The sequence below is a fragment of the Ovis canadensis genome, chromosome 4 (assembly GCF_042477335.2).
Source record: "Ovis canadensis isolate MfBH-ARS-UI-01 breed Bighorn chromosome 4, ARS-UI_OviCan_v2, whole genome shotgun sequence".
Taxonomy (NCBI): Eukaryota; Metazoa; Chordata; class Mammalia; order Artiodactyla; family Bovidae; genus Ovis; species Ovis canadensis.
In genome coordinates this window covers 30,485,973-30,513,192 of record NC_091248.1, presented here as the reverse complement: position 1 = coordinate 30,513,192, position 27,220 = coordinate 30,485,973, and the positions used below count along the sequence as shown (strand labels likewise).

Below are 27,220 nucleotides of genomic sequence, written 5' to 3'. Positions count from 1 at the left end.
CAGTACTCTTGCCTGGAGAATCCCATGGACAGAGGAGCCTGATGGGTTGCAAAGAGTTGGACAGACGGAGCGACTAACATACCCAACACACACAGGCTGTACTATCCCTCTCCCCTTATCTTCCCTGAGGACGGAGCAGTGTAGGCTTGCGGTTCCTCTGGCATACCTGCTGAGGACTGTACAAAATAATTATTGCTTTCTAACAGCCAATTGGAAATTTAAGGCAATTTGATCATAGTATAATAGGTTTAAAAGCAAGAAGCCATATTAGACACTCTGAATCCAAATAGCATACAAGGCATTGTTCTAAACAGGGAAAAGACACCTAAAGTCTAACTGCCAGAGAACTGTAATATGATGTTAGATTCATTAGTTAGTTCCCAACTCATTTAAAGGCAATAACTGAAGATTGACTGACTAGTGGCTTTGGAAATCTGATGTATTAAGAAACTAATCTGAAGTAGAAAATTAACAAAGTTAAGTGGAATTTCTACAAATTAAAACAAATTATTGTTAGAAATTTTAAGAACTTTAGCTATACTCTAGTAACATGAAACAACCCACCACACATTCTAAACCAACCTCACCAGGTGATAAAAAGGATGCAGTATTTTTGAGTGCCATAAGGTAGCCACACAGAATGTACACTAATACACGTAATAAAAAATGCTCACATTCTTTTCTTAAAACTTTAACACACTCCAACGTTTTCATAGGTTCAGTCTGCATAAGTAAATAAAAAGTAAAAATTGTTAATTTTCTGTGTTTAGCTCTCAATAAAGATTATAAGCCAAGCTTTCTATTAACACTGATGTTACAAGCAAAGCACATCTGAACTTAAAGAAAGCATTTCAGTGCCCACTTATTTAAACCTTCTGAAAAAGAGCTATTGTTCCTTCAACTACTGTGTAAGGACTATAACTCCATGAAACCTAGCTATTGTAACACCATCACCAAGAATGAACTGCTTCTTACTTTATTCAAAACCCAACATTACAACTTGAGGTAATACTCAAGTCATACAATTCAGCAGAATGCTTAAGACAACTAACCAAAAAGTACCAATTTTTCCAGACCTTTCTACACAGAACTCATATTAAATAACTAGTTTTACATATATATCACATTAACAATGTTAGTCAATAGTATCAAAACACAAGTGTATAAAACCTTTTTATCCTTTAACAGTTATATTCAAAAAGAAGGAGCCATTAAATCCCATAATATATGTGTGTGTGTGTGCACACGCACACACACGCACACATACACACCTTAAATCACCTAGTATTGAATAGAAAAATGTAAGGCAATCCTTTTAGTTATGCCCAATGCAACATCCGGGCATGTCTGAGAAGTAACAGCAAGAGCTTTCTAACATAGCATTTCACCTAGAAATCAGATCTTGGGAGATCCCTAGAACATAAAGGTACAAAGCCCTCAGGCACAGGTGAAACTAAGCAACAGATCTCAAAGATGGGAGCCTAAGATGTGGCTTTCTGTCTAAGCATCACCAGGCAGCTTGTTAAAAATGCAGGCTACTGGCCCATAGTCCCAGATAGTTGAATGTAGTAATCAGGTGGACCAGGTATCAACATATTTTTTAAACCAAACCAGACTGATTCAAAAGCATCAGCCTTGGGAACCATGGAGGTCCTGAAGCAGTGTTTCTCAAAGTGTTGGACATTTGTTAAATATGCTCATACCAGGCCCAATTTGTCATCAACAATGTGAGACTCTCTGCTAGTAAGACCAGAAAATTCTGAATTTTTAATAAGCATGTGAATCTAATGCTACTGAAAACTTAGGAACTTATGTCTAAAGGATTGGGACTAGATCCTTCAGAGTTACAGCTGCTCAGAAAAAGAAATCATTTTGTTGACTATAAATCTACTCCATTTACAGGTACTGAAAGTCTGAATATAAATCCAGGAAAGTATCCTGCTGCAAAAATAGTCAACCAGTTCTCTGAAATCTGCACCTAGCAGCTCACCTTCTAGAATCTAGTAAACTTAAACTTCTAGTCATCTCCTTCAAAAGGTCACTTTCTAAACTGAGTGCCAGTCATGAAAATAAGAACCTTCAAATCTAAACACAGATCACTCCAGGCAGAATGCTTAGGAACACCAGAAAGATGAGATAACAGACGAAAAGCAATACAGCTTCTTGGGAAAGATTGCCTTCCACCCAAACAGGGCATTTTGCACAGAAATAAAAGTTAACTTCAATAAAGTTCACTTCCTAAAAAAATACAAGAAATTCTGAAAAAATAAACTAAGTAGGTTCCTTTATATAAAGTGAAAGTGCCAAAGAAAAAATATATAAACAAAGTCAAATTTATATTTTAATCATTAACCTGAATAAAGAATTTAAGCCTAACTCTTAAAATATTACAGTATTTTATAGCTAGTTTATTTAAAACCTTTATCTTTTAACAGAAAAGCAGTGAGTTTTTATGATGTGTAAATTAGCTTCTTCATATTATAATTTCAGTCCTCATCACTGAAATCAAAATAACAAAATCACGAAGCAGAGCCTGAATATAAGACATTAAGTTGCTTTTTCTTTAACTTCAAAATAATCTGAAATGATACAGTTCCTAGTGATCAAGAATAACCAAAAGTAGATGCAGGTAGGGAATACTCCTTCTATTGGTTCACTGAGCTTAAGCATGAACTGCTACAGGTCTATTCCGTTAATAGAAATTTGCTTCAGTTATTTCTATAATGAGAGCTCTTTCCTTGAAAGTTATAGTTTTAAATTTATTAACACTGTCAAAAAGTGTCTCCTTGACCATACTTTAGTCCAGCTCCTCTGAACTCTTCCCAGTTAGGCCCTAATTTGTAGGTTTCTGTGTTTAGCTCTGAATTGTCTGATTTTAGCAAGAATCCTACGATGTCATTTTAACCAGAATCCCCCACCCTCAATACTGATCACCCTCGATATGTGATCAGGTTCCTCATCTCCACCATCTCCCATGTAGAATCTCGCTGCCCTGGCCTGTCATCTTCAATAATCCTTTCCAGATCTGTTTAGCCAAGATCGCCCTTATTTGGATGTTTCTTTCCTCTTAGTCATTTTTCATCTATTCACTCCCATCCTTCTTAGCTAGCTATACATCCTCACTTTTTCTACTTTTATTTCGAGTTTGAGCCCAATCTCTCTGTATTTACTTCCGATTATTCTCTCTGCATTGCAGTGGTGCCTACACGTATCACAACAGTCTCCCCAAAAATAGTCTGCTTTACTATCCTTTAAAAAGTGTCATGAACAGTTTTTTTCTTAAACATCACTACCAACATTGTGAGTAATTTTCCTCCTTACCTCACAGTTACAGACAGCAATTTCCAAAATAAATCCCACCACCCCCCCCCAAAAAAAGAGCAATTTAAAGAATTGTATAACTAAGAATAAAAAAATGTAGAAAAGGGCAGATTGGTATACCTTTCTAGCCAATCTAATGCATATTAATACTGATCATCTAGCAGAATTATTGTTAGATTCAGCTTTCTAAAATCGGCACTGTCTAGGCACTTCACAAATGGCCTTCATGGGCCTTTCTTGCTTAACATATAAGAAGATGGAAAGTAAGCCAAATACATGGGCCACATAAAATAAAATCATCAAAATCAAATAAACTTCCAGTAACAGGAAGGACACCAGATCTGAATGTGCTATCTGAACTAAAACTAAAGGGCAAAAACTAAAGCCCTCTCAGTGTGAGTAGTTTCTGAAACACTAATCAACCAGCCCTGGACTCCTGCCACAGAAGCAATCTAGAAAACATGCTGAAATGGCCATATGGCTGCCCTGCAGAAATCTGGAAAGGAACCAGTCAAGAAGCTGACCCGAGAAACCGACATGCGTCTGACCCGATGAGGCCTGACACCTGTAACCTGAGGTCTGTCAAGAAAAACAAACAGGAAAAGGGAGTCCAGCAGCCATTTAGGAATGATTCTCTAGGTTACAGCTCACTCAGATTTGTGTCAAATGATGCATAAGCTGAGATAAGACATTTGGAGGAAGGCCTTCAGCCTATTTTCAAATAAAATTCAAGAGAGTGTCTTTTTGTATCAAGGTTATGAAGAAAACTTCACCAAGATGGTCATGAAGGCAGGTGACAAGCACTGGAAGACATACACAACAAATTTCGATGGAGTTCTGACACTTAGAATATATCTACAAAGAATTACGGATATAGCAGCTGAGATTTTAAAGATTTTTAAGTTCACTTTTTTTCTGGTGGCAAAATGGTATTTAGGGAACCTCAACAAAGTCATAATTAGCAGAACATTCTATAAACTTTATGAACTTCCAATGAATTCAATTAATAGAGATTCCAAATATCCAAAATCTCACGTGACTAATGGGTTCAAATTTTAAAGAAATAATCACGAAGTATTAGCAACTATAAAATAATATAAGATGATCAAAGATGGAAATTAATATAGTGAGAGGAAAGCAGATATTCCTTACCCAGAAGATGAAATGCTTCATAAAGTTTTGTTTCAAAGCCCTTATATTCCAGTTAAAGCAATGGTAGAGCTTAGAAAATTTTTAACCAAATAAGGCAGATCCACTATTATATCCCAATTTAAAAATAAAAAACAAACTAACAAAAAAGACTACAGCACAATAAAGGCTACTGAATGGGCTGTATCTTTTTACCACACTATGACATCCAATGTTAACTGATGAAACCCCCTGATTGAAAGTAGGGAAAACTGTGATCTCATAGTTCAAAACATGCTAAAAATCTTCTTTGAATGTGAGAAGCAATGAAAAACCTCAAAATTAGAAACACTCAGAAATGATGTGTTTGCAGGCAAGGAAGATATGAAAAGAGAGGTGAACAAACTCAGGAAAGATTCAGAAATAAAAGAAAAACTTATTTTAGGAATGAAGACTTTAAGTTATAAGAAACAGAGTGGGTTAATGCATTGCCTAAGGTAGAAAATGGAACATAACACAAATTTTAGAATTTAATAAAAGAAAATTTAAATTTTAGAATTAAAAAAAAATTTAAGAGACAATAGTTATTGTGTAACATAAGCAAGACTGTCCAACATGTTTAGGAGGAGTCCCTGAAGACGATCAAGGCAACAAAACATGCTAAAAACCACAATTTAAGAAAACTCTCCCAGAATGAAAGATAACTTCAAACTACATACTGAAAGACCATACATGGATCTGAGAAAAATGATACAGCCAATACAGTCCATATCAAACACACGTTAATGAAGCTAGTGACTTTCAAGTATAACAAGCCATGGACTAAAAAAAACTTTCAGTTCTTGCTACATAATATATGTAGAACTCAAAGAATATTGTTCCGATGAGTCTTTCCTGAAGAATCTACCAGAGATTAAGCTTCATACAACCAACAGCTTGGAAAGGAATTAACATGAAGACTGCTGGAATGTGTGAGCCATTCATGCAGTAATTTTCAAAGGAGAAGACAGCAGAATGCTCAGTATCTCTAAGGCAAGTCTTCCATCGGTACATGAAAGAAATAACCAGAGAAGGATTGTAAATTCATATGGTTATTCTCTCAGCACATCTGAATTTAAGACTTAAGAATTTCCAGAACATCTGATAACCAAATTTAATTATTAAAAATTTTATATAACCATATTTATATTACAATTTTTAATATTCCTCCAATATTTTATTATGTTGACTCAGAAAAATTAATACTAGCCCTAAAGAGGTACACTTTATTCCCGGGTAACCTAGTAAAGAAATGAGCTCCTGCTCAATCTACTGAAGAAACTAACTGAAATGGAGCATCTATAGTCACTCCATTATGAGAATTTTTGCCCATCTCCTTCCTCTAGAGCTGGCAGTTACAGAGTCAAGTTTGAAAATACACCCTGCAGAAGCCTGTAGCAAGAATCAGGAATGGATCAAGGAACAGGAATTCCTTTTATGGGGAAAAGTAGAATAATGGGCTGAGGTGCTTGGAGAGAGAAGCATTTGGAAAAAACAAGATGGAAAAGTCTGAAGAGGACCTTCACCTCGCAAGGGGCTAAATCTAGAAGGACCTGCTTCTCGAAGGAACAAAAGCAAGCAGCCTCTTTCCACATCATCCCACTATCTATGGGACAAGTTAATAAAGAACAAAAAGTCCTAAAATAATTTTCAAGGCCAAGAAAGAATTGACTATTAACATTATGGAATCAGGATCTTACCACTATTACAAAAGAACAATCAAGTTATACCATGAAAAACAAGGTATTTAGAAATCTGTATGATGCCTATAGTTCCTCTGATTCTGAAAAAGAATCTGAAAATGATCATCTTTCTCATCTCTTATTTAAATAAAGACTAATGACTAAATATGGCACAAGAAAGCACAACAGTCTCCTAGGCAAGTAAATATCTCTTCTCAAATCTACACTGAAAATCTGTAGAATTCTCAATCAAAATATATTTTAACAACATACAATTTATAAATGAAAGTAAGATTCAAGCATTTAAGTCTTAAGTTCGAAACATTTTGTTTAGGTAATAAAAACTACAGATTAGCTCATAATAGCATGATAATAGCTCATAATAGCATAATAAGAGGGTAAATAGTTAACTCCATGGTTAAATGTAGAAAAGATTAAGGAGAAAGGCTTAGGAAAAGAAAACTGTTTAGTTTCATTAAGATATGACTGCTAGTCAACCTAATTTACTGATGGTAGGCAAATTATAAACAGAAGGCTGTACTGAAATACATCTGGATGCCACTGATTTGCTTCATGAAAAAGAATCTAATTAAATCTACCCTCCTAGTATTTTTCCCTTCAAAAATTGTATTTTTCCCTGTGTCCCCAAATCCAGCAATGGTGAATACATTGTTGACTGGGAAATACAGGACTAACTACACTTCTGTAGATGAAACCCAGAATCAGCAGGCTCAACAGAATGAAGGCTTCAGAAATCAGGAAACACAGATGTTTATTCTAGCATTTACTTTCATAAATATTGACATCAAAGAACCAAATATGTACTATGAAGCAGTAGTTCATCCAAAATTGGATGCTTCATTAAAGCTGGAAATGGCCAAAAGCTGCAGGAAACATCCTGAAGGAAAAGGTCTCACATAAATGATACCTTTGTAGACACCATGGAGTAAAACAGAACGTGGTAAAAACCAGTTCTGTGTTTGCATACACAGAACACCTTCCACCTCAACAATTCTACAAATATTATGCATAGAAGGTTGCCAGGAAACGTTGCCAAGGACTGGGAGCAACTTCAGAAAAAATAAAATAAAACTACTAGTGGCATGACTAAGTGTAGGGGAAAAGTGTCAAAAATATTTTAGAAGAGCATCATATTTTATTCCTCTAGAATAGACCCAAAACTGGTAATTATAATCTTAGTCAAAAATAGTCTATTGATATTATTGATTGAACTGTACTTAATTCAAAATGGCACTGCCCGGGAGCAATAAATGGACTGAAGTCACAAAGTTTCAGAGTTTGTTATTAGCACCTAAGTTAATTTTTTCCCTTAAATGATAAAAAGAACATTGTTCAAACCAAGTGCCCAAGAAATGAGTGAACAAATATCAGACTATACTTTTTGGATATAGCATAAGTCAGTCATACCTAGAATAGCTAGGGCATTTTTATAAAAACCTGAACAACACTTTCAGATGTACTAAAAAGATTCATCTCAACAAGGGAAGAAAACAAAACCACATTTTTGCCAATTATACAAAGGAGATGAGTCAACCGGATTTTTGTCTGCCCTTTTCCTCCATTCTTTCCTTCTTCACCTCTGATCAGAATTTTTAAAATATCTCCTGTGTAGTGTTTGAGGCAGGACAAGTACTGAACAATATCTGTTCAAACATTACAAATAAAATCATTTTCATTTTCATGAACACATCAAATCAATCATTTATCCATCTCTCTTCCCCCATATTATATTTTAGCTAGTTTACTTTCACTTAAGAATGAAATTTAAAAAAAAAAAGAATGAAATAAGAAAGCAAAACCTAACACAATTCACTAATCTGTTTAGTTTATACTTAAAGGATAAACATATTTGCCAGAGGGTGGGCTCCTTTCCTAAAAGTTAAGGCTGTCTCTTTTTTTCTTTGTTTCTCTAACAACTGGCACAACTTCTCAAGTTTTGTTAAACCTGTGGATTTATTTCAGTTATACATTCTTTCCTTATTCTTAACGTAATAAATTACCCCAAAACTAAGAAATCACCTGGCATATACTATGGAACTCATTACCGAAAGAGACTTTTTGGAAGGGCCTCAACAGAATGGCTCCTATTTTATTTTTTAACATTCTGTATGTGAAGCTCATCTAAAATCATTGTGAGTAAGGTGCAAGACGGCGACAAAAGGAACTTGAATTCAGATCCTATTATCATTCTGTTTTCAACATGTACATAAAAGGCTATGATTTCTATGCTTAGGTATTTCACAAGCAGGTCATTAGGTTCATACAATAAAGAACTCTTCCATTCTCTGCATGCCCAAGAAAAATAACATTCATATAAAATAACAAGACCACGAAACTTAGTGCCCTGACAGGTACTCTGCGAGACCATGGACTGACTTCCACAAGGCTATCAATGCTTAAAACATCTCCAAACTTTTTCAAAAATGGTACAAGATCTTCAGTTAATAAAAATAAAATAGCAAATTATATAAAGATAAATCCATTCCCCCCAGATCACACAGTCTTGGTGTGTGAGCTTCATGTCTCCTGCATACTGGCTGAGGCACTGACGACAGCGAACCAAATGTGCCTACGTGCTGGATCGCGGGAGCTAACAGTGACACTCCCAAGGTGAGTTTTCAAAGCGGCTCCAGAAGCAGTTGGTAGACCACATTTCTTTAAACTGTGAAGTGCAGCAAAGTTGCTAATGCTGGCAGCTACCATTTTTTTAAATTTGTGGCTCATCACAATAGAAACTCAATGTATCTTCCTGGCTGACAGATGGCCTTCCATATAATCATTCATGGATTCTGACTTCCTTCATTTCATGGCTCCATCATTCCCCCAGGGCCTTGGTTAGACTCCTCTGCTAAACTCTTTGCATCCAGCTGGCAAATGAGGAAAGAGAAGAATGAGGAGGATCAAACTAGTGCTTTTTTACTGAACACAGATGAAAGTGTTGTTGTATATCACAAAGCTTTATTTAATTGCAAGGAGTAGGAAAAATAGTCTAGATGTGGGCCAAGAGGGAGACAAAACAGAATTTGGTGAATACTTAGAAGTCTCTACAATAGAAAGGCAGTTTGTCTGAATTACCCTCGGAGATAGTTTGAGCCAAATTTCAGAGTGTGTCTCACTGAATTATTATAATCATCACCACAAATAGAATAATCTAATTTTATTTATAGTAATCAACAGATTACCTTACCCTGACAAGGAAAGAAGTATGGAGCTACTGAAAGATAACAGCATTTTCAATACAAAGTGAGTTCAGTTTACAAAGTACTCGAGGTACACAATTGTGAATGCTAACATGAGTCATTTATGTCAAGGCAAGGATTGTGAACTTCGGAATTTTTTTTTTTTACAGACAGACTGTGTTTATAACAATGCCAATGGGTAAATTAGAGATGGGAGACTAATGACAGGGGAACCACTAGAGAGGCGGCAGTTCTAGCAAAGCAATAAGCAGTAATGAAGCCATGAGGTGATGGAAAGAAGCTACCAGATTCAGGAAAAAATTCTATGGAGATGGGAGATGGGATAAGACATAGAATGGGATAAATGAGGGAGGAGGAAAGGTTAATAATTATGCTATAAGGAAGTTAAGAACGCAATCCAATGATGCTCTGGGTCTGAAAGTCTTAACCAATGCTGCTGTGTTTCATACTGCCAGTAAGCAAATACAAGAAACTATTCAGCTGTTTCTGTACCAAATCTCTGAGTTTAAATTGGTGGCTCAGACAGTAAAGAGTCTACCTGCAATGCAGGAGAGCCAGGTTCGATCCCTGTGTCAGGAAGATAAGATCCCCTGGAGAAGGAAATGGCTACCTACTCCAGTGTTCTTGTCTGGAGAATTTCCATGGACAGAGGAGTCTGGTGGGCTACAGTCCATGGGATGGCAAAGAGTCGGACACGATTGGGCAACTAACACACACACAGTGATAATGATACTTCTAATACTATCTTATCACGTGGGGAATAATTAAAGCACATTACCTAAATTTGAAATTACACAGAGTAAAATGTAGTAATAAATCACTGCTTTTCTGTCAGCACTGAAAAATATACTAGGCCACCTTTTCAAAGCATGTGATATATTCTACTATGTGAAACACAGGTGGAATATACTTAAGTGAAAACTTATATATATAGATGGTAACAAAATCAGCAAGGAGGTAAAGAGCATGAGCAAAACATCCAAGGACAATTATAATGATATTTTAAAGTATTTGGGTATGTAAACTTGCAGGATGTAAGGGTCATGTCTATTTTAATTTGCTATATACAGTTACCACCTTAAAGAATACCCATTCCAATCAGTGGAAATGCAATAACTACACCTTTCAATGCTTGTTTCAACTTTGAATTTAAATACCAACATAATCTTCTGCTCAAAAATCACAAAGCCAATTCCAGCAGAGAAAATTATCATACACTTGTTAAGAAAATTAAACTACAGACAACTGAACTGTCATTCCAAATTGTTAGGTGACTCAGAAAGGGGAATTTCTATTTAAACCGATCAATCTGTATCTAAAAACCCATCCAACAAACTTATTTTTACCAAAGAGTCCTGAAGTAAATACTACAAAGAATTCAGCTTTTAAGACATGCCTCTAGAAGGAAATATAATTGTGTTAGAAATAGTAAATTTCTCTATAACCACAAGGAAGATGTTCAGAATTCTCATCTAGTTAGATGTCCACTGCTTTTATCTTACATGGGACAAGTAACATAGAGCTCTAAGTAACTAACACTTAGTATAAGTCACTACCATTTAGTATATTAAAATTACTTACAGCATTATGAGAAGATGACCGTGAATTTCTACTCTACATGGCAAAAGTGTCAGGAGCCAGTGATTATCCAGCGACTGTTGAGAAAGGAATGTGAACTTTGCAGCATTCTCTCTCTTATATACATACACACACCACACTAATGGATACTGTGCAGACTTCAGGTATAATCGGATTAGGTGACCAATTAATCTCTCTCTCTTTTTTTTTAATCTGTACACAAATTTTTGTAACATTTTATAGAAGAGATTTTTATTTGTAATAGCCCCAAACTTAACCTCAATGTACTCCAATAAGTGATGGGTTAAAGAAACTGTGGTACATCCGTGGATCTTGGAATTCTGCTTGGCAATAAAGGCGAACAGACTATCGGTACTCTCAACAACTTTGATACATGTCAGTGGCACTATGTTGAGTGAAAAAGAGCCACGCTCAAAACGCCACATAGTGTATGATTCCTTTTATTTAACATTCTCAAAATGACAAACTTATACAGACAGGACAGCGGTGGAGAGGGGGAGGGAGCGGCGTGACTGCGAGGGGCAGCACGGGAGGGGGATCTGCATGGCCTCCGACATCTGTGATAGAGCAGCTCTGCGTCTTGATTTCACTGGTGGCTACACAGATCTGCTGCACACGCGATAAGACCGATACACACATACAGCATCAGGCACACCAATATAAAAATCCTGGTTTGATGCCATCCTTTAATTTTGTAAGATATACTCATTAAAGGAGAAGTTGATGGAGGATACATGGGACTTCTCTGTACCATCTTTTCAAGTTCCTGTGAATGTTTGTTTATTTTTAAATTTCTATTGCAGTGAGGTTGATTTACAATGTTTTGTTAGCTTCAGGCGTACGGCAAAAAGAATCTGTTATACATATATCCACTCTTTTTTAGATTCTTTTCCAATATAGGCCATTATAGAGTATTGAGTAGTGTCCCCTTTGCTATACAGTAGGTACCTGTTAATTAATAGTGTATATATAGTGAGCAATTAATTTCTTAATCCTTAAGTATACAGAAACCTTTAAGTCAGACTATAGAAATATACAACTATAAGGATCATAATCCACAATGTTAATCATATTTCTAGTCTAATTACGCTGACTTATTGCCTTGTCTTCTTGACATTAATAACAGTAGCAGGTTTGGTGAAAGTTTCTCATGAAGGAAGAAATATTTCCTCCATGAAACTGGTTAGGAAAGGTTTGGTAGGAAATTATAACTCAAATAGTAACTTTTTTTATAAGGACAAAATAATCCAGTAAAAAAAAAAACCTGGAATATTTGTTGAATTTAAAAGCATACCTTTCCACAGAAAAATGTGAGAAATAGGATCATTAGTGCATATGAATTCTTTCCCTTTTAGGGGTTATCTGAATACAAAATTTCTTATAATTTTAATACTCACACTAGAAAGGGAATGGAAGAGATCTATTCATGTTCATTTATAACTTCTTAGGATATTAATTCTGCTAAATGTCAGTAGAACATTTTATGTAGCAATGAGAAATTACGCTATTCAGTAATATATTTTTACAACCTCAGATGAACCTCAATCTTGTGTAATTGACTTCCTAAAAAGTTTGTATAAATAACACTTTGGTAAATTGAATAATTTTACTTGCACATAAATTGGATATTCTCTTAAGCAAATAACCACCCCAAAATCTGCTCTATACTTTAACATTTTTATATTATAATAAAGCAGAAATAAATATGTAATTCACATTCTCCTACTTGGAGCTTAGAATAATCATGGTCTTTATGACAGATCTGAAAACATTTAAATTTTTAATTGAGTATGTCCACAGTTTTTGGCATGATGGTTTTTTAAGTTTCTCCAAGTAGAACAGCTTCAGAAGCTGATTTCATGTTAATTCCACAAGGCTAGGCCAAACTTTAGCAGAATATTTTAATATGTCTAGGCAGCAATACAGCTTAGACCTAGATATATTAGAGAAGCCACAAGATGATGCTCTCCTAAGGTTCATCTAGTAAGGGAAAAACACATATAAGTATTCAGTATTCAAAAAAGAATACCAAAAAGCTCAACCTAATCTTGAAAGAGAAGCATAGGAACATAATAATTCATATGTGAAGTTCAAGGCTCAGAGAAAACAGTGGGTCATATTCTTGGCAGATTTTAAATAACCTGAGTTTGTTAAGAAATATAAATGTGAACAGACCAACTGCACCTAGAACACGTATTCTTTAAGGGTTAAACAGCTCTTCAGACATAGTAGAGACTCAAGAAATAGTTATTGTGTGAAAGAGAGAGAAAATCCACTAGTTTTACCCATCAACATACTATGAACAGCTACTGCAATACCTGAAAATAAAAATTTCTTGAATGAACAGTTATCACTGAAATTAAAGCTGTATTCATCCCTGGTGGCTCAGACGGAAAAGCATCTATCTACAATGCGGGAGACCTGGGTTCAATCCCTGGGTCGGGAAGTTCCCTGGAGAAGGAAAAGGCAACCCACTCCAGTACTCTTGCCTAGAAAATCCCATGGATGGAGGAGCCTGGTGTCTATGGGGTCGCAAAGAATCGGACACGACTGAGCAACTTCACTTCACATCCTTTTTGTATTTTAACCAAAAAGAGAAAGAATGAACAAATGCAATCAAACTGACCAGGTGTTTTTCAATAACAGGTCGCTTAGATATGTAAAGAATGACCAGAATTTTAAATAAGGTTTATTTTAGGCTCTCTGATCAAAATATTGCTGCATATTTTAGCTTTTCCCCAAAACATTATTTCTGAGCACAGTCTATCTCCCTAATTTTACAACTCTAATGAAACTGCATTTAGCAGTATTTGCTAATCCCTGCTTAGTAAGTATTAGACACTTAAATGAAACAACCTGACCTTAAACAGGAAAAGGACAGTTGATTCTTCTCAGAGTACCTTCAAAAACCCTTTAGTAGAAAGAAAATGACACTGTCAGAAAACTCAAAACTATCATAAATAGAATTTGTTTATAGATTACCAGCTAATATAGAGAAAAATCTCTATTTTACTATGATCTTTTATACCCGTTTATGGAAAGATCATTTCACAGGTTACATGCGCACAGCAAACAGTTTTTAAAGGTAACTAAGCAACTGAGCTCTGTAAGTTTTTTTTATTATTTTCTAAGATACAAAGATTACTTCACTAATCCAACTTATAAACTGATGTATTTAACTAGGAAACTACAGAAGAAATGTCATGAGAAACTTTATCACACAGACTCTATAAAACACTTTCAGAATCAGAACAACAATAAAAATGTCATGTCTAATGTTACTTATGAAAGGATCTATATTCCACACTATCAAAGAGAGCATACAGTAAGCGCAAGGGACACTGAAAACTGTCACAACATCCTGAAAGAAGTTGTTAAAATGCAGATTGAAATATCTTTCTACATCACATCAGCAAACCTAGAAAAAGGAAAAGAGCCCAAGGAGGCATAAACTGAGAAGACAGCACACCTTACTTTGCCATGAGAATGAAATATAAAAAGGTACTATTTTGAATGCTGATGAGCTGTCAAAGAATGGTGGAAGTTAAAATCAGTGTTATGCTTGAATGGAATCTTATGATGCTTTATTACAAATGCAAAGGTTACATTATCAAATATGAAAATACAAAAGGACTCATTCTACCCAGATTTTGAGATTTCACATGAAATCTAAATTCTGTCTTAACAAAGTATATTTTACAGACCAAGGGAAAGGCCTGCTAATGACATAATAAAGTTCTGAAGTGCTATGACATTCTTATATACATATCTGAGGCCTGAATCACTGGGAATACTTGCAGCTATTTTAAGTTCTGTGGACCCTAGAGTTTAGTCCCATTTAGCTTTCTCTTCACCCAACCCCCTGCCAAAACTATTTTTGGCCTTTCTGTGTCTTAACTATATAAGCAATGGGATTACCCATTGTGCATGTTTTCCTGTCCCATAATTAACTGGGTTCCAAAAGCAACTTCCAGCTAACCTGAAGTCAGGACTTAGAGAGTTACATGGCCCTGTCGGCCTCTCTGCATGCCACCTGACCCTGAGCAAATTACTTAACCCTTCAAGAGAGAAGAGAGATTATAAAAGTTATCTGTGAAGAGAGATTGTAAAAGTATTATGAAAGTATTCTACACTGAGTTCTGGTTAAGACTAGTTGCTCAATACATAACTAATTGTACAAAGAATCATCTAGTTTATACAGTGCCATAGCAATGGAAACAGTATGGTACTGGCATAAAAACAGACACATAAACCAATGGAAGAGAGGGCCCAGATAAATAAATCTATGCATATTTGTTGCTGTTCGGTCATTAAGTTGTGTCTGACTTTGCAACCCCATGGACTGCAGCACCCCAGGCTTCCCTGTCCTTCACTATCTCCCAGAGTTTGCTCAAACTCATGTCCACTGGGTCAGTGATGCCATCCAACCATCTCATCCTTTGTCACCCCCTTCTCCTATCCCCTCAACCTTCCCCAGCATCAGGGTCTTTTCCAATGAGTTGGCTCTTCACATCAGACCAATGGCACAGAAGGCCCAGATATAAAACTCCACAGATATATGGTCAACTGATCTTTGACAGAGGTACCAAGAATATACAATGAGAAAAGGATAGTCTCTCTATACATGGTGCTAGGAAAACTGGATATCTACACGCAAAAGAGTGAAACTGAACCCTATCTTATACTGTATACAAAATTAACTTGAAATAGATTAAAGACTTTATAAGGCCTGGAACTGTCAAACTCCTAGAAGAAAACATAGGGAAAAAGCTCAGTCCTGGCAATGACATTTTGGATATAATACCAAAAGCACAAGCAACAAAAGCAAAAATAAACAAGCAACTAAAAAGCTTCTGCACAGCAAAGGAAACAATTAACAAAATGAAAAGACAAGTTATGGCACAGAAGAAAATACCTGCAAACCATACATCTGATAAGGCCCTAGTATTTTGGATACATACATTTGCTATATCCAAAATATATATATGGAATTCATGTCACTCAATAGCAGAAAACACAAATAAGCTTATTAAACCATAAACAAAAGAGAGCAAAGTAGACATTTTCCAAAGATAACATACAAACGGCTATCGAGGGTACATGAAAAGGTGCTCAAACATCACTAACCAGAGAAACGCAAATTAAAACCATAATGAGATACCATCTCACACTTGGTAGAATGGCTACTGTCAAAAAAGATAAGAAAATAACATATGTTGGCGAGGATGTGGAGAAAAGCGCGCCCTTGTACACCACTGGCGAGAATGTAAACTGGTGGGAATGGGAAACAGCATGAAGATTCCTCAAAAACTTAAGAATAGAATAGAACTAACATATAATCTAGCAATCTCACTCTGAGTATATACTCACAGGAAATAACACCAGGATCCTGAAAAGATACCTGCACTCCCATATTCAATGCAGCATTTTCCACAATAACTAGGAGATGGAGAACCTCTGTGTTCACTCATGGGGGAATGGATAAAGAAAATATATACACACAGGTATGTGTACACACACAAGCACGCGCGCGGATTATTACACAGTCTTTTAAAAAGGAAATCCTGCCACTGGCAACAACATAGATGAGCTTGGAGGATATTTTTCTAAGTGAAATAAGCCAGACACAGAAAAACAAATACACAGGGAAAAAAACAATTATGATCTCACTTATGTGCGTAATCTTAAAAAGTAATTCACAGGAGAGAGCAGAATGATGGTTGCCATGGACTGGCAGGTGAGGAAAGTTGCTGGAAGGGTACAAACTTTAAGTTGTAACACAGGTAAGTTCTGGGAACCTAAGGTACAGCTGGTGACTGTAGTCAGTAATACTGTATTGTATACGTGGAATTTGCTAAGAAGAGATCTTGAGTGTTCTCATCACACATCAAAAAAAAAAAAAAAGGTAGCTCTGTGAGGTGATAGATATGCACTTATCTTAATTATGGTAATCACTTCACTTTGTAAATGTATACCTAATCATCAAACTGTATACCTTAAAATATATACAACTTTGTCAGCTATACCTCAGTAAAACTAGTTTAAAAAATTCAAAATCATCATCTAGTTTAATAAATTTACTTTTCCTTTCCATAGTAGACTCTCTTCCTTACCCAACTGAACTCTTAAAAAGCCCACCCATCTCATTATAAAGAGAGAGAAAATTAGATGAAGATTTAGAGACTTACTGTAAGTCAAATGTTAGAAGTGGATAAATAACCTAAGTCTCTTGACTTCAAATCTAGTTATTTTTCAGCGTACCTTTTTGTTTCTAAGGTTCTTTTATGGAACCATTTGGAAAATAATTTTTTGGTCTTTAACTTGATAAGAGAAAAAAGCCAGGTTATTCTATCAAGGAATATATGTGGCCACACACTGTTTCATTCCACATTTATCAGGAAAAGACACTTCCCAAAGCAAATTTATAGGATCAGTAATAGGCCATGCTCATTCAATCTTATATTCAAAAGTATCTATTAGCAATCATAGCTTTTAAAACTAATTAAGCTACAAAGAGTTCATTGAGGTTTTGTTTGTTCTGCTTAAGAAAACAATTGTATAATGATTTTAGAAAGCATCTGTTTCACCAAATAGTTAGTATTTTAGTAATCTAAAAGTTAGCTATGGCCATACTGGCTAAATAAGGGGCTATTACTGTCAGCAGGAGATAGATACTTGATCTTTAGTGACACTAGGCAGCAATCTGTAGCAGTTTTTGCATTCTTGTTATGAAACACATCCAGAGTTTCTTAATTCTAGTATCTTGGAAGACAGTTTTGGACACCAGTCTTCCCACACAATAATGAGTCTCACAAGTTTAACTCATCCTTGTTTTTGGTAAGCCATCATTAAAGTACAACATAGTGGCATTTCACTAAGTTACAAACATTCAGAGTTCAAACCCACAAATTGCAGGGATAACTATTAGCTTCTTAGGGGTGAGGGGCTGAATTAATCCAGCACCAGTTGCTGGGACTATCACCTGAGACCAGAATCTCTGCTTAGTGATTCCTGAGACATTTACCAGTTTATCGCCACATATAACTTTTAATAATCATGGGGAAAAGTACTTCTCACTATAATACAATTCAGAAACAGTACAGATTCTAGAAGTACACAAGGCCAGATACAGCCAAGTTCATATCCTTGACCCTTCAGGAACCAGGATTTCTCACACACTGTCACTTAAACCTGCCTTCTGTCTCTCTCTCTCTCTCTCTCTCTCTCTCTCTCTCTCTCTCTCTCTCTCTCTCTCTGTCTGTCTGTCTCTCTCACACACACTCACATACATTCTCAGGCTTTTATGTGACAAAGAGATATGACCAATCCAACCATATTTTATTTTAGTTACAGTCACTAACCTAGGTCTTACATTTTTAGACATTCTGAAAATGTCAAAACATACTCCAGCACAGTGTAACAGTGCTGTGGAAGCAATAGAAAACCTATTCATTAGTAACTTTTACAGCTCAGAAATCACAGCTAATGACCAGTATCAGAGTCTTCTTTCAATTAGGAGCAACAGGATAATCCTGTAGAGTGAACACCGTATCTAGAATCAAAAATTAGATTTCAAATCCACTTTCTTGATGAATGAAAGTATATATTGCCTTAAGCACTCACATGTTTTCTTCCTTTCTACCTACATCTTTAGAGATACAACATAATATTGGAGAGGTTACTGAGGTATCTGGGGCTTCCCAGGTAGCTCAGTGGCAAAGAATCTACCTGCAATGCAGGAGATGCCGGAGACGTGGTTTCAGTCCCTGGGTTGGGAAGATCCCCTGGAGGATGAAATGGCAACCCTCTCCAGAATTCTTCCTTGGGGAATCCCATGGACAGAGGAGCTGGGAGGGCCACAATCCATGGGGTCACGAAGAGCCAGACACGACTGAGCAACTAAGCATGTAAGATTGAGGTATCCATGAACTTGCCTGGTCCCGCCACCTGCCACAGTAACATTTACCTGCAGTAAACACCACAGCTTAAAGGTATCTGCCATGCTTGCTCCTACAAAAATGAAATACTAGAAAAATGTCTTTTCCACAATTTGTTCATAATTAAGGATAATCCTATTTTCTTCAAAATTACTATAAATCCATTATGTGTGTGTATATATATATATAGTTTTGTTTTGTTTTTTGCAAAATAAACGCGAATCTTGTTCTAGAATGAGCCAGATGAGTGATGAAGTCATTGTAGTTCCAGGAATTCAGACGAGGGGTGTAAAGGGAAAGCAAGATGGCTCCTGGCTCTTCCATCGGTTTCTCAAGTTTTTTACATCATAGATGACAGTGTGCTCTCTGTCTTCCACTTACTTTAAGCAAACCCAGCTAGCGACAATTATGAGATAAGCTCAACTTCTTGTTAAAAAAGAACACAGGACAGAAACAGCACAGTGATTTGGTCTCTTAGACATTTAATAAGAGAACAAAATTATATACTGAAGACAAAAAACAGCAGCAGCAGGCACAAACCCCAGACAGGTGCTAAGGAAAATCCTATCAGGGGATTTAAACTCTGGAGAAAAGACTAAACTAAAATTAAGAATAACAAAGTCATCAGTAGATACGTCTTGGCAGATTATTAGCTACATGTGAAAGCTTTGATAAAATGGGCTTTTAGCAATGTTTTAAATTTCAGATTTAAGAAAAATCCTCTCCTACTAGCCATTCGTTGAACATTGCCGTTTATTTCCATTGTTATTCACTGCCATGGAGCCCAATTACTCCTTTATTTTCTTCTTCACATTTAGTCTGCATTAGCAAAACTAAAAATCACAAGGATACCGTTACCCTTCAACATTTCCCCAATATATAAATCCTAATTTGCATTAAACCCTTGAGGAAACATACACTGTGGTGAATGAAATGTCCTTCTGTAAACAGTAAATAATGAAGTAATTTTTAGCTAAATATATGTACATATAACTTTACATACAGTTAAACTGATCAAGGCGCTTTTACAATACTAGGTGTATACAATATTCAATATGCTTAGAATAATAGTTATTTGAGAGGAATGTAATCTTTGAGCATGAAAAAGTTTAAGAATAAAAAACTTCTATAAATTCACTTAGATCCATTTTGCTATTGACCCACTGATGTAGAAGTTTTATTACCATAATTAATGGGAAAAATTAATGAATGCTGCTGATACTTAGTGTAGTTCTCAAAAGCTGAAAATCTTTCTCAAAAATCAGTATTTGAAAGCTATCTCTTTAGGGAAAAAAGTCAAAGCTTTAATTGTCAGTATATTTTTCAGTCTAGTATAAGAAAGCTTTGAAACAAGTAACTCTAAGCACTCTAGGAAAACTAATTTTAAAAGTGGGGGCCACAGGAGTGCGAGAACATAATTTTCAAGAATATTAGCCTGAGAAGTAACTTTATAATATAAGAGAATGTCTGAATATCTTTAAAATGGGGGGGAAATGTAATTAAAAATGCTGGAATTCTACAAATTGAGCACAGCACTAAAAATGACTCAAGAGGGGAAATTTAATGAAAAGATAAAAAACTGAAAGCAAACTGACTGATTAAAACACATACACACACACACTCTGAAGGCAGTCATTCAGGATTATATGTTAGTTGGCTTTGTATTTTCTTTTAAATAGAATAACTTCTTAATGTATAAAACAATAAAGCTCTCAAGACACTCATGAAAAATTCTTATCAAATTTCACTCTAGAGTTAATAATCTGTTAGACTATTAGGGCTAAAAAAATCTATTATGTTAAATCAGGAATTAACACATGCTGTTTTCCATAGCAGGAAATATATAAAATTATAAGCTCTTCCATGTTTTTGTTATTAGGTTTGGTACCCTTAAAAATAAGTGGTATTCTACATCCAGAGTGCTCTAATGCAATTGTCTTTATATCTTTTAGAATTTATAATTCATCTCAATGCTCAGTCCTTACAGAAAACCACAAAAGGACGTGCAACTGCTACTTACTGTCTTGAACAGTAAAACTGTATTTGTTCTGTTTTTGAGCCCATAGGTTTTGCTTTATGACGTTTTCAGAATGAAGCAAATTTATTCTATTTTCTTTTCACTGTTACACATGATTTCTAAGATCATTAATTTTAACACTAACATCCTGTTACATTCTCATTTGAGTTGTTCTATTTATCTCAAAGGTAGACTTACATATTACCATTACAAAAAATAACTATTTGCATAATACTTTATGATTTTACATCTATTACAAACACATCACAGGGAGCCTGAGGATGCATTCAGTAGCTTGTCATTCACCACTTCAAGACCCTTCAGAACTAAACAAGGGGGAGGGTGACATTTTGCTAATGGCAGAAGTAAAGAAATGAATATAAATAACAAACTTTGAAGTTTTAAAAATGCAAACTAAAATTTTTAAAAATGCAAACAAAAATATCCATATGCATAAACAAGATAGTTTCAATTTATAAAACCTGGTGATATCTGTAGAGAGTAAGGAGATTTATGTATCTTCTATTATGATAGCCATTTAAATTATCTAAAACTGTGCTACAAAATAAAGAAAATTAACATCTTCTTGCTAAATGTTATAAATTATACCATATTAAAATTGTACCTATTTACATAATTCAGCTTTTTCTCAGCCTTGTGAAATAATCTGATTATCATTTATTACTCTAGACTTAACCCTATAAATATGCATAATAAGAATGTTTCAGAGGGAGATAATAATGATCTAACATGTTTAGAAATCATGTTGTTTCCTAACTTCTTGGTAAAACAACTACAAAGAAAACTGTTTACAGCTTCTGTATTTTCTTCCATAACTACCAGTCCAGATAAAAAAATACCGAGTGCTGTTATGTCACCTCCAGTCTAAATGCTCATAGCACTTGAAGCTTTTTGTAAACAATATGCCTCTATACTAAATACCTATCCCTGAGCCACTAGCTACCTAATTTAACATTTTTAAATGTAGTTTTAAATGCAGCATAATACTGTCTTAAATACACACACACACACAGGGGAGTGTGCAGAAAAGGAAGGAGGTGGAAAGCAAGAAATGGAGCACGTTGTTGTTTTTCATTCATGCAGTATAGTGATGTCAGTGTCTGCAGCAGCAGCAGCAGCAGCAGCAGCGGGAGGAGCCTTGACCTGTGGAGGCTAAAATCCACTGAAGTCAGAACCTTGCAGAATTCAAAAGAAACTGGGTAGATAATCGTTTGAAAAAATTGTTCAACTGTTCATAGTATGAATTTTAAATAGCAAAGTAAACAGAAAAGATTTAACTTGAGTAGAGAGGAGCAAGGCGGGATGTGGAGAAGTAACATAAAGATAATATCATCAGGGAACTGGGGGCAGAAGAACCTACATTCAAAATCACTTCAATGTAAGAAACTGACAAACTACTTGATGTTAAAAAACAACAGAAAGGCCTCTTCTAGTCCCTGTACAAGCTCCCTGATGATGCAAATTTGTCTCCTGCACAACCAGACTCAGAGAAGTGTTTTCATCATGATTGTGTTAAAATTGCATTAAACTCAGATGTGCCGTACTACAACAAAGAGGACAGTTTAAGTCTGGTCACAAATTTTATTAAAACTACTTGATGATGGACCTTGTAATTCCTAATCAATTAAGACTTTTGAAAGATGCAGAAAAAGCAAGTTGTACTACGAACTACTATAACATGCTAGTGATTATCAGCAAAAGGGGAGGAGGTAGTAGATGGCCATCATATTGTTGCAGGAATTGCTCAAACTACTCTTACTACGCCCACAAAACCCTCTGGACAGAATCTTTCTGCAGTGCTTATTTTATGGCTCTCATATTAGTCCTTAAAGAAAGTCCCAAAACCCAACGGACATACTGTTGAAGCTAAATCACTCAAAAACGTATGTAACTGCCACTGTCTTTTCATTCTGTTACCTTTCATTTCATACAGTTCTAGAAAATGAGCAAGGGAGTCGCATATGGCATTAATCTGTTAGAAAATGGTGGCCTTTTCTATAAAATACAGCCAAAGATGTGTGTTCAGTTGTGGTCATTATTAGGGCGATCACGTTGTTTTCATTCATTCATTCAGGATTTGCTGGAGGATGTCAGTTTCTGCAGCTGGCTTGACCTGGGGGAGGAGTAGGGGAGCAAATTCCTTCTGGTGCATACAGATTACAGGATGTGTTTCTTGGTGCTCCTGTACACATACCACTGCACTATATCCAACCCTGCCTTCACCATCAAGTGGTCTGAAAACAAGGGCCTTAGCAACATGCAAATTACAGGTCCGAGATACTAAAACAAAAACACTCAAACTGCAGTCTATCTTACTTAACACAATCACTTTCTCCAAGTCCAAGACCCTCATTGAGAAAACTCCATGAAAAAAATGCCACATACCATATAAAACACCATACAGAGCTCCACAATGACTTCCTCCCAAGCACAGATTTTTCCTCTGTTAGCGGTATGATAGGGTCTCTCCACAATGCAGCAGCAGCAGCATCTGTAGCCCTAACCCGCTATCTCATCACATGAGCTACTACTTCTTTACATCCCTGTTTTGGCTTATCTCCCTGTTCTCCCCCAGGACTCAACCAGATCATGCACTATGTCCCTAGAGATAAACCAAACCACACCAAAACACAAAACATTAAGGGAAGCGACAGCATCCACCAGGTCTCCATTGCCTTTGACAACTAACAGAAAAAAAACTCGAGATCCTTTAACAGCTCAACTGAACTGTTAAGTGTACTTAAAAATGGAAGGAAAAAAGTGAGCACACTCCACAAATAGGTCCTTAGAAATTTACCACGCAAGTCTTGAGTTGGGCATAAACTGTTTTCAGTGCAGTACCGCCCGGATGCATATGACTATATAAAGTAGAGAAAAGGAGACCAAAAAAAAAAAAAAAAAAAACAACCCAAACACTATACACTTCAATTGCACATCCAAAACTGTCCCCTCTACACACCCAACAGGATATCCTTACATCATAACTAGTGCCTCCACCCCTCCAAAAAAGAAAAAAATTACCCCGGTAGGCAGAGACACATTATGGGAACTTTGTAGGAAAGCACAAAGAGGTTGTAGAGATTACAACCACCACCTTATCTGCTGCCCGAGTTGGTGTGCGTGTTTTTTTTAAGTGTTTCACCCAGCTCTTCCTTCCCCCACTACAAACAGCAAACACAGGAGTGAGCTAATCAGCTCTTAAACTGAAAAACCTTTCGATGCAGGCGTGTGATGGTAGATAAAAGCTGAAGGGGCGGCAGAAGGGTCAAATAAAAGTTGCTCTGCAGTCCGCTCCTCCGAGCCCCGTAGCGACCGCAGGGGGGTGAGGTTCCCAAAGCCACTTTCACACCTTCGATAATGCACTAGCAAAGAGAAGCCCGGAGAGGCTGAAGTTTCCACGGAGGGCACCGTCGGGGAAGGGAGACGTAGCCCGGGAGGACGGAAGGGTTGGGCTCGCTACCTCTGCAGACGGGCGAGCCGGGGCTCCGTCGCTCAGGTGAGTTGCTCCTCCGGTGGCTCTCGGGGGACCGTCTCGGGCGGCCCTTGGCCCGCGGCGCCTGCTCGGTTGGGGCCGCGGCCGGCGGCGGCGTCGGGCTGGGCGGGCTGGGGCCGCGGGCCGCGCCGGGCCCCGGGAGGCTGCCCAGCGAGGCGGCGGCGGCGGCGGCGGGCGGGCGCGTGGGACTGTGCTGGCTGCCCCGCAGGAGTTGGTAGGGCACCGTGGCGCGGATGGGCTGCAGCAGCCGGCCGGCTCCCGCAGCTGGGGCGCAGCCCACACCGCCGCCGCTGCCGCCGCCTGCACCGTTGCCGCTGCCGGTGACGGGGGCGGCGGGCGGGGAACCCGCGGCGCTGCGCCGCATCCTCTGCGGCGGGGGATGAGGGGTCTGAGAGGAACTGGAAGAGGAGGAGGCAGTGGACATGGTGGCTCCGCGGGCCCGGGACGACGCCGGCCGACACCGAGGCGCGGAGCGGGAGGCGCGCGAGCGTGTGGGAGCCGGCGCGATAGTGCGTGCGAGTGTGTAAGGGGGAGGGGCGGGGGTATCGGGGAGAGGGAGGAGTCTCCCGGCTCCCCCTTCCCGACGCGCACCCCCGCCGCCTCAGCGAGGGGGGAGGGGAAAGCTGCGAAAACAAACGTCCAACGGCCCCAACCGCCCGGCCGGGCTCGCAGTGGCGGTCACGGCTGGGGCCGCAAGGAGCCCGAAGCCGCCGCTGCCGCCCCAGGCATCGCGCTGACAGGGGAGAGGGGCAGCCGGCCGGATCACGCCGACTCGCGGGGCTGCACGCGCGGGAGAGGCCGGTAGCTGCAAAGGGCCTGGACCCCTGCTTCTGGGGACCGGAGTAGGGGGAAAGGGCCTCGAGGTGCCTGGCTCTCCGCGGAGCCGCGCTCCCGCAAACGCCGCCGCCGCCGCCGCTTCTGCCCTCTCCTCACTCCAAGTGGCAACTAACCCCCTAACCCGTACCCCGCCCCCGGCACCGCCTCCCGGCGCTCGGGACCGGCAGCTGCCGCAACGAGCACTCCCATTGGCTCCGTCCTTCTCCACCAACGCTCTAGTGATTGGTTTCAGGGTAGGAGTGAGAGGAGCACCTGCCAATGAAAGTGGGTGTCCTACTCTGGAGGCGGGATATGAAGGGGTGGAAGAGGGAGGAGGGGGCTGTGGGCGCAAGGAGGGGCGTGAGAGTTGACAGCCTTTGAGCTGAGAGGGGGACTTTGATTGGGCTGCCTTGGGAGAGTGGGTCCGTACGTGTCCTGCCCCAACACCCACAGACACGCGTACACCCGAGGAAGCAGGTTACGAGGGCTCCACCCTCCAGGGCCGATTGTACTATATGATACATGGGATACATCAGGCAAATTTGACTTTGCAAGTACACCTGTTCTGATAGTGGGATGTTTTAGAATCCATCCCTTTCTTTCTAACTTTAGTAATCTGAGGTTTTGCGGCGGGCAGACTAATTGAAAGAACTTCAGGCCATCAGAAGCAATGTGTGGGAGCTGGATTGAACACTGAGTGGATACTTTTACAGTTAACCTATGGAGTAAAAAGAGTTAGTCAAATCTTATGTTCCAAGATAATAACTTGGAATTGCAAGAGTCAACAAGGAGTTGTACATCATTACAGCATCAGTTAAATACATTAATGGAGGGTACCCTGTTGTCTTTCCCAGAAGCAGATGCCCTCTTGGGAGAAATAAGTACCAGACTTGATGTAACAATACACTGTGGTAAATTTCGTTTTTATTCTGCAGTGAAACTGAAGGGATACAAAGATTTTAGATGATTACCAGGAACCTAAGTTTACCCCTAAATTGCTCCTGCTTAAACCTTAAGGAACAATTGATTGAAGGGTCTACATCAGATAACCTCCCTTAGTTTCCATGAGATAAGAAAAGCATACCTGGTGGGTCAGATTGATCTACTCTTGGTGTCTGCCCACAGTGACAAGCTTCCTCTGATTTTAGGCACTAAATGCAGGGATCACTTAGAGGGGCCATCCTTCTCAACTTCCTTCTGTGCTCAGAAAAGAAAGTATACCCGGTTCTGTAAAAAGTGGATGAAACCCACTTTTTCTGTAAAAATTCAAGAATTGCTCCCATTAAGACGAGTGACAGTTCCTCACTTTATCACATACTAGAATAACAGTGAACATTTATTGAACATTTCATGTGTCGGTCATTGTTCTAAGACTGTTGTATCTGTTAACGCTTCCAATCCTTCTATAATCCACAATGTAGATACTATTATTATCCCCACTGTGTTCATATATGTTTGTTTTCCAGAATAATATATTAATTATGAATACAGTAAAAATTTTACTCTTTAAAATTTGGTATAATTGACCTATTGTATTTTTTTCCATCTAAAATAAAAGATTTCCTCATTCATTAGGAAATTGCATTCCTTCATGAGGAAAAAGAATGATAAATGGCTTCTTTCTGATGACTTTTTTGGAATATCAAGAACAAAAATTGACAGATTAAAATAAAGTTTTTTTAAAGTTGCTGGTAAAGATCCAAGTTGTTGATTTGATTACAGCATGGTTTCATTATAGAAATGTTATCTCTGGAAACAAACTCAATGCTTTAGATTACAATAATTCTAAGTTTATACCAATCCACAGCGATAATGATCAATACTTCAGTTCAGTTCAGTCTCTCAGTTGTGGCCGAATCTTTGAAACCCCATGGACTGCAGCATGCCAGGCTTCCTTCCCTGTCTATCACCAACTCCCAGAGCTTACTCAAACTCATGTCCATAGA

At 38.0% G+C, this 27,220-nt stretch overlaps 1 protein-coding gene across 2 annotated transcripts in view; it reads right to left on the bottom strand.

Annotated features, from left to right (window-relative positions):
- GLCCI1 (glucocorticoid induced 1) overlaps positions 1-26,880 on the bottom strand; it is a 111,503-nt gene extending 84,623 nt beyond the window's left edge. For both annotated transcript variants that reach the window (XM_069587509.1, XM_069587510.1), the window contains exon 1: positions 24,426-26,880. In XM_069587509.1, coding sequence (XP_069443610.1) covers positions 24,426-24,882 — 457 coding nt within the window. In that variant the 5' untranslated portion in view covers positions 24,883-26,880. The remainder of the gene's footprint in view (positions 1-24,425) is intronic.
- Between the last annotated feature and the right edge of the window lie 340 nt (positions 26,881-27,220).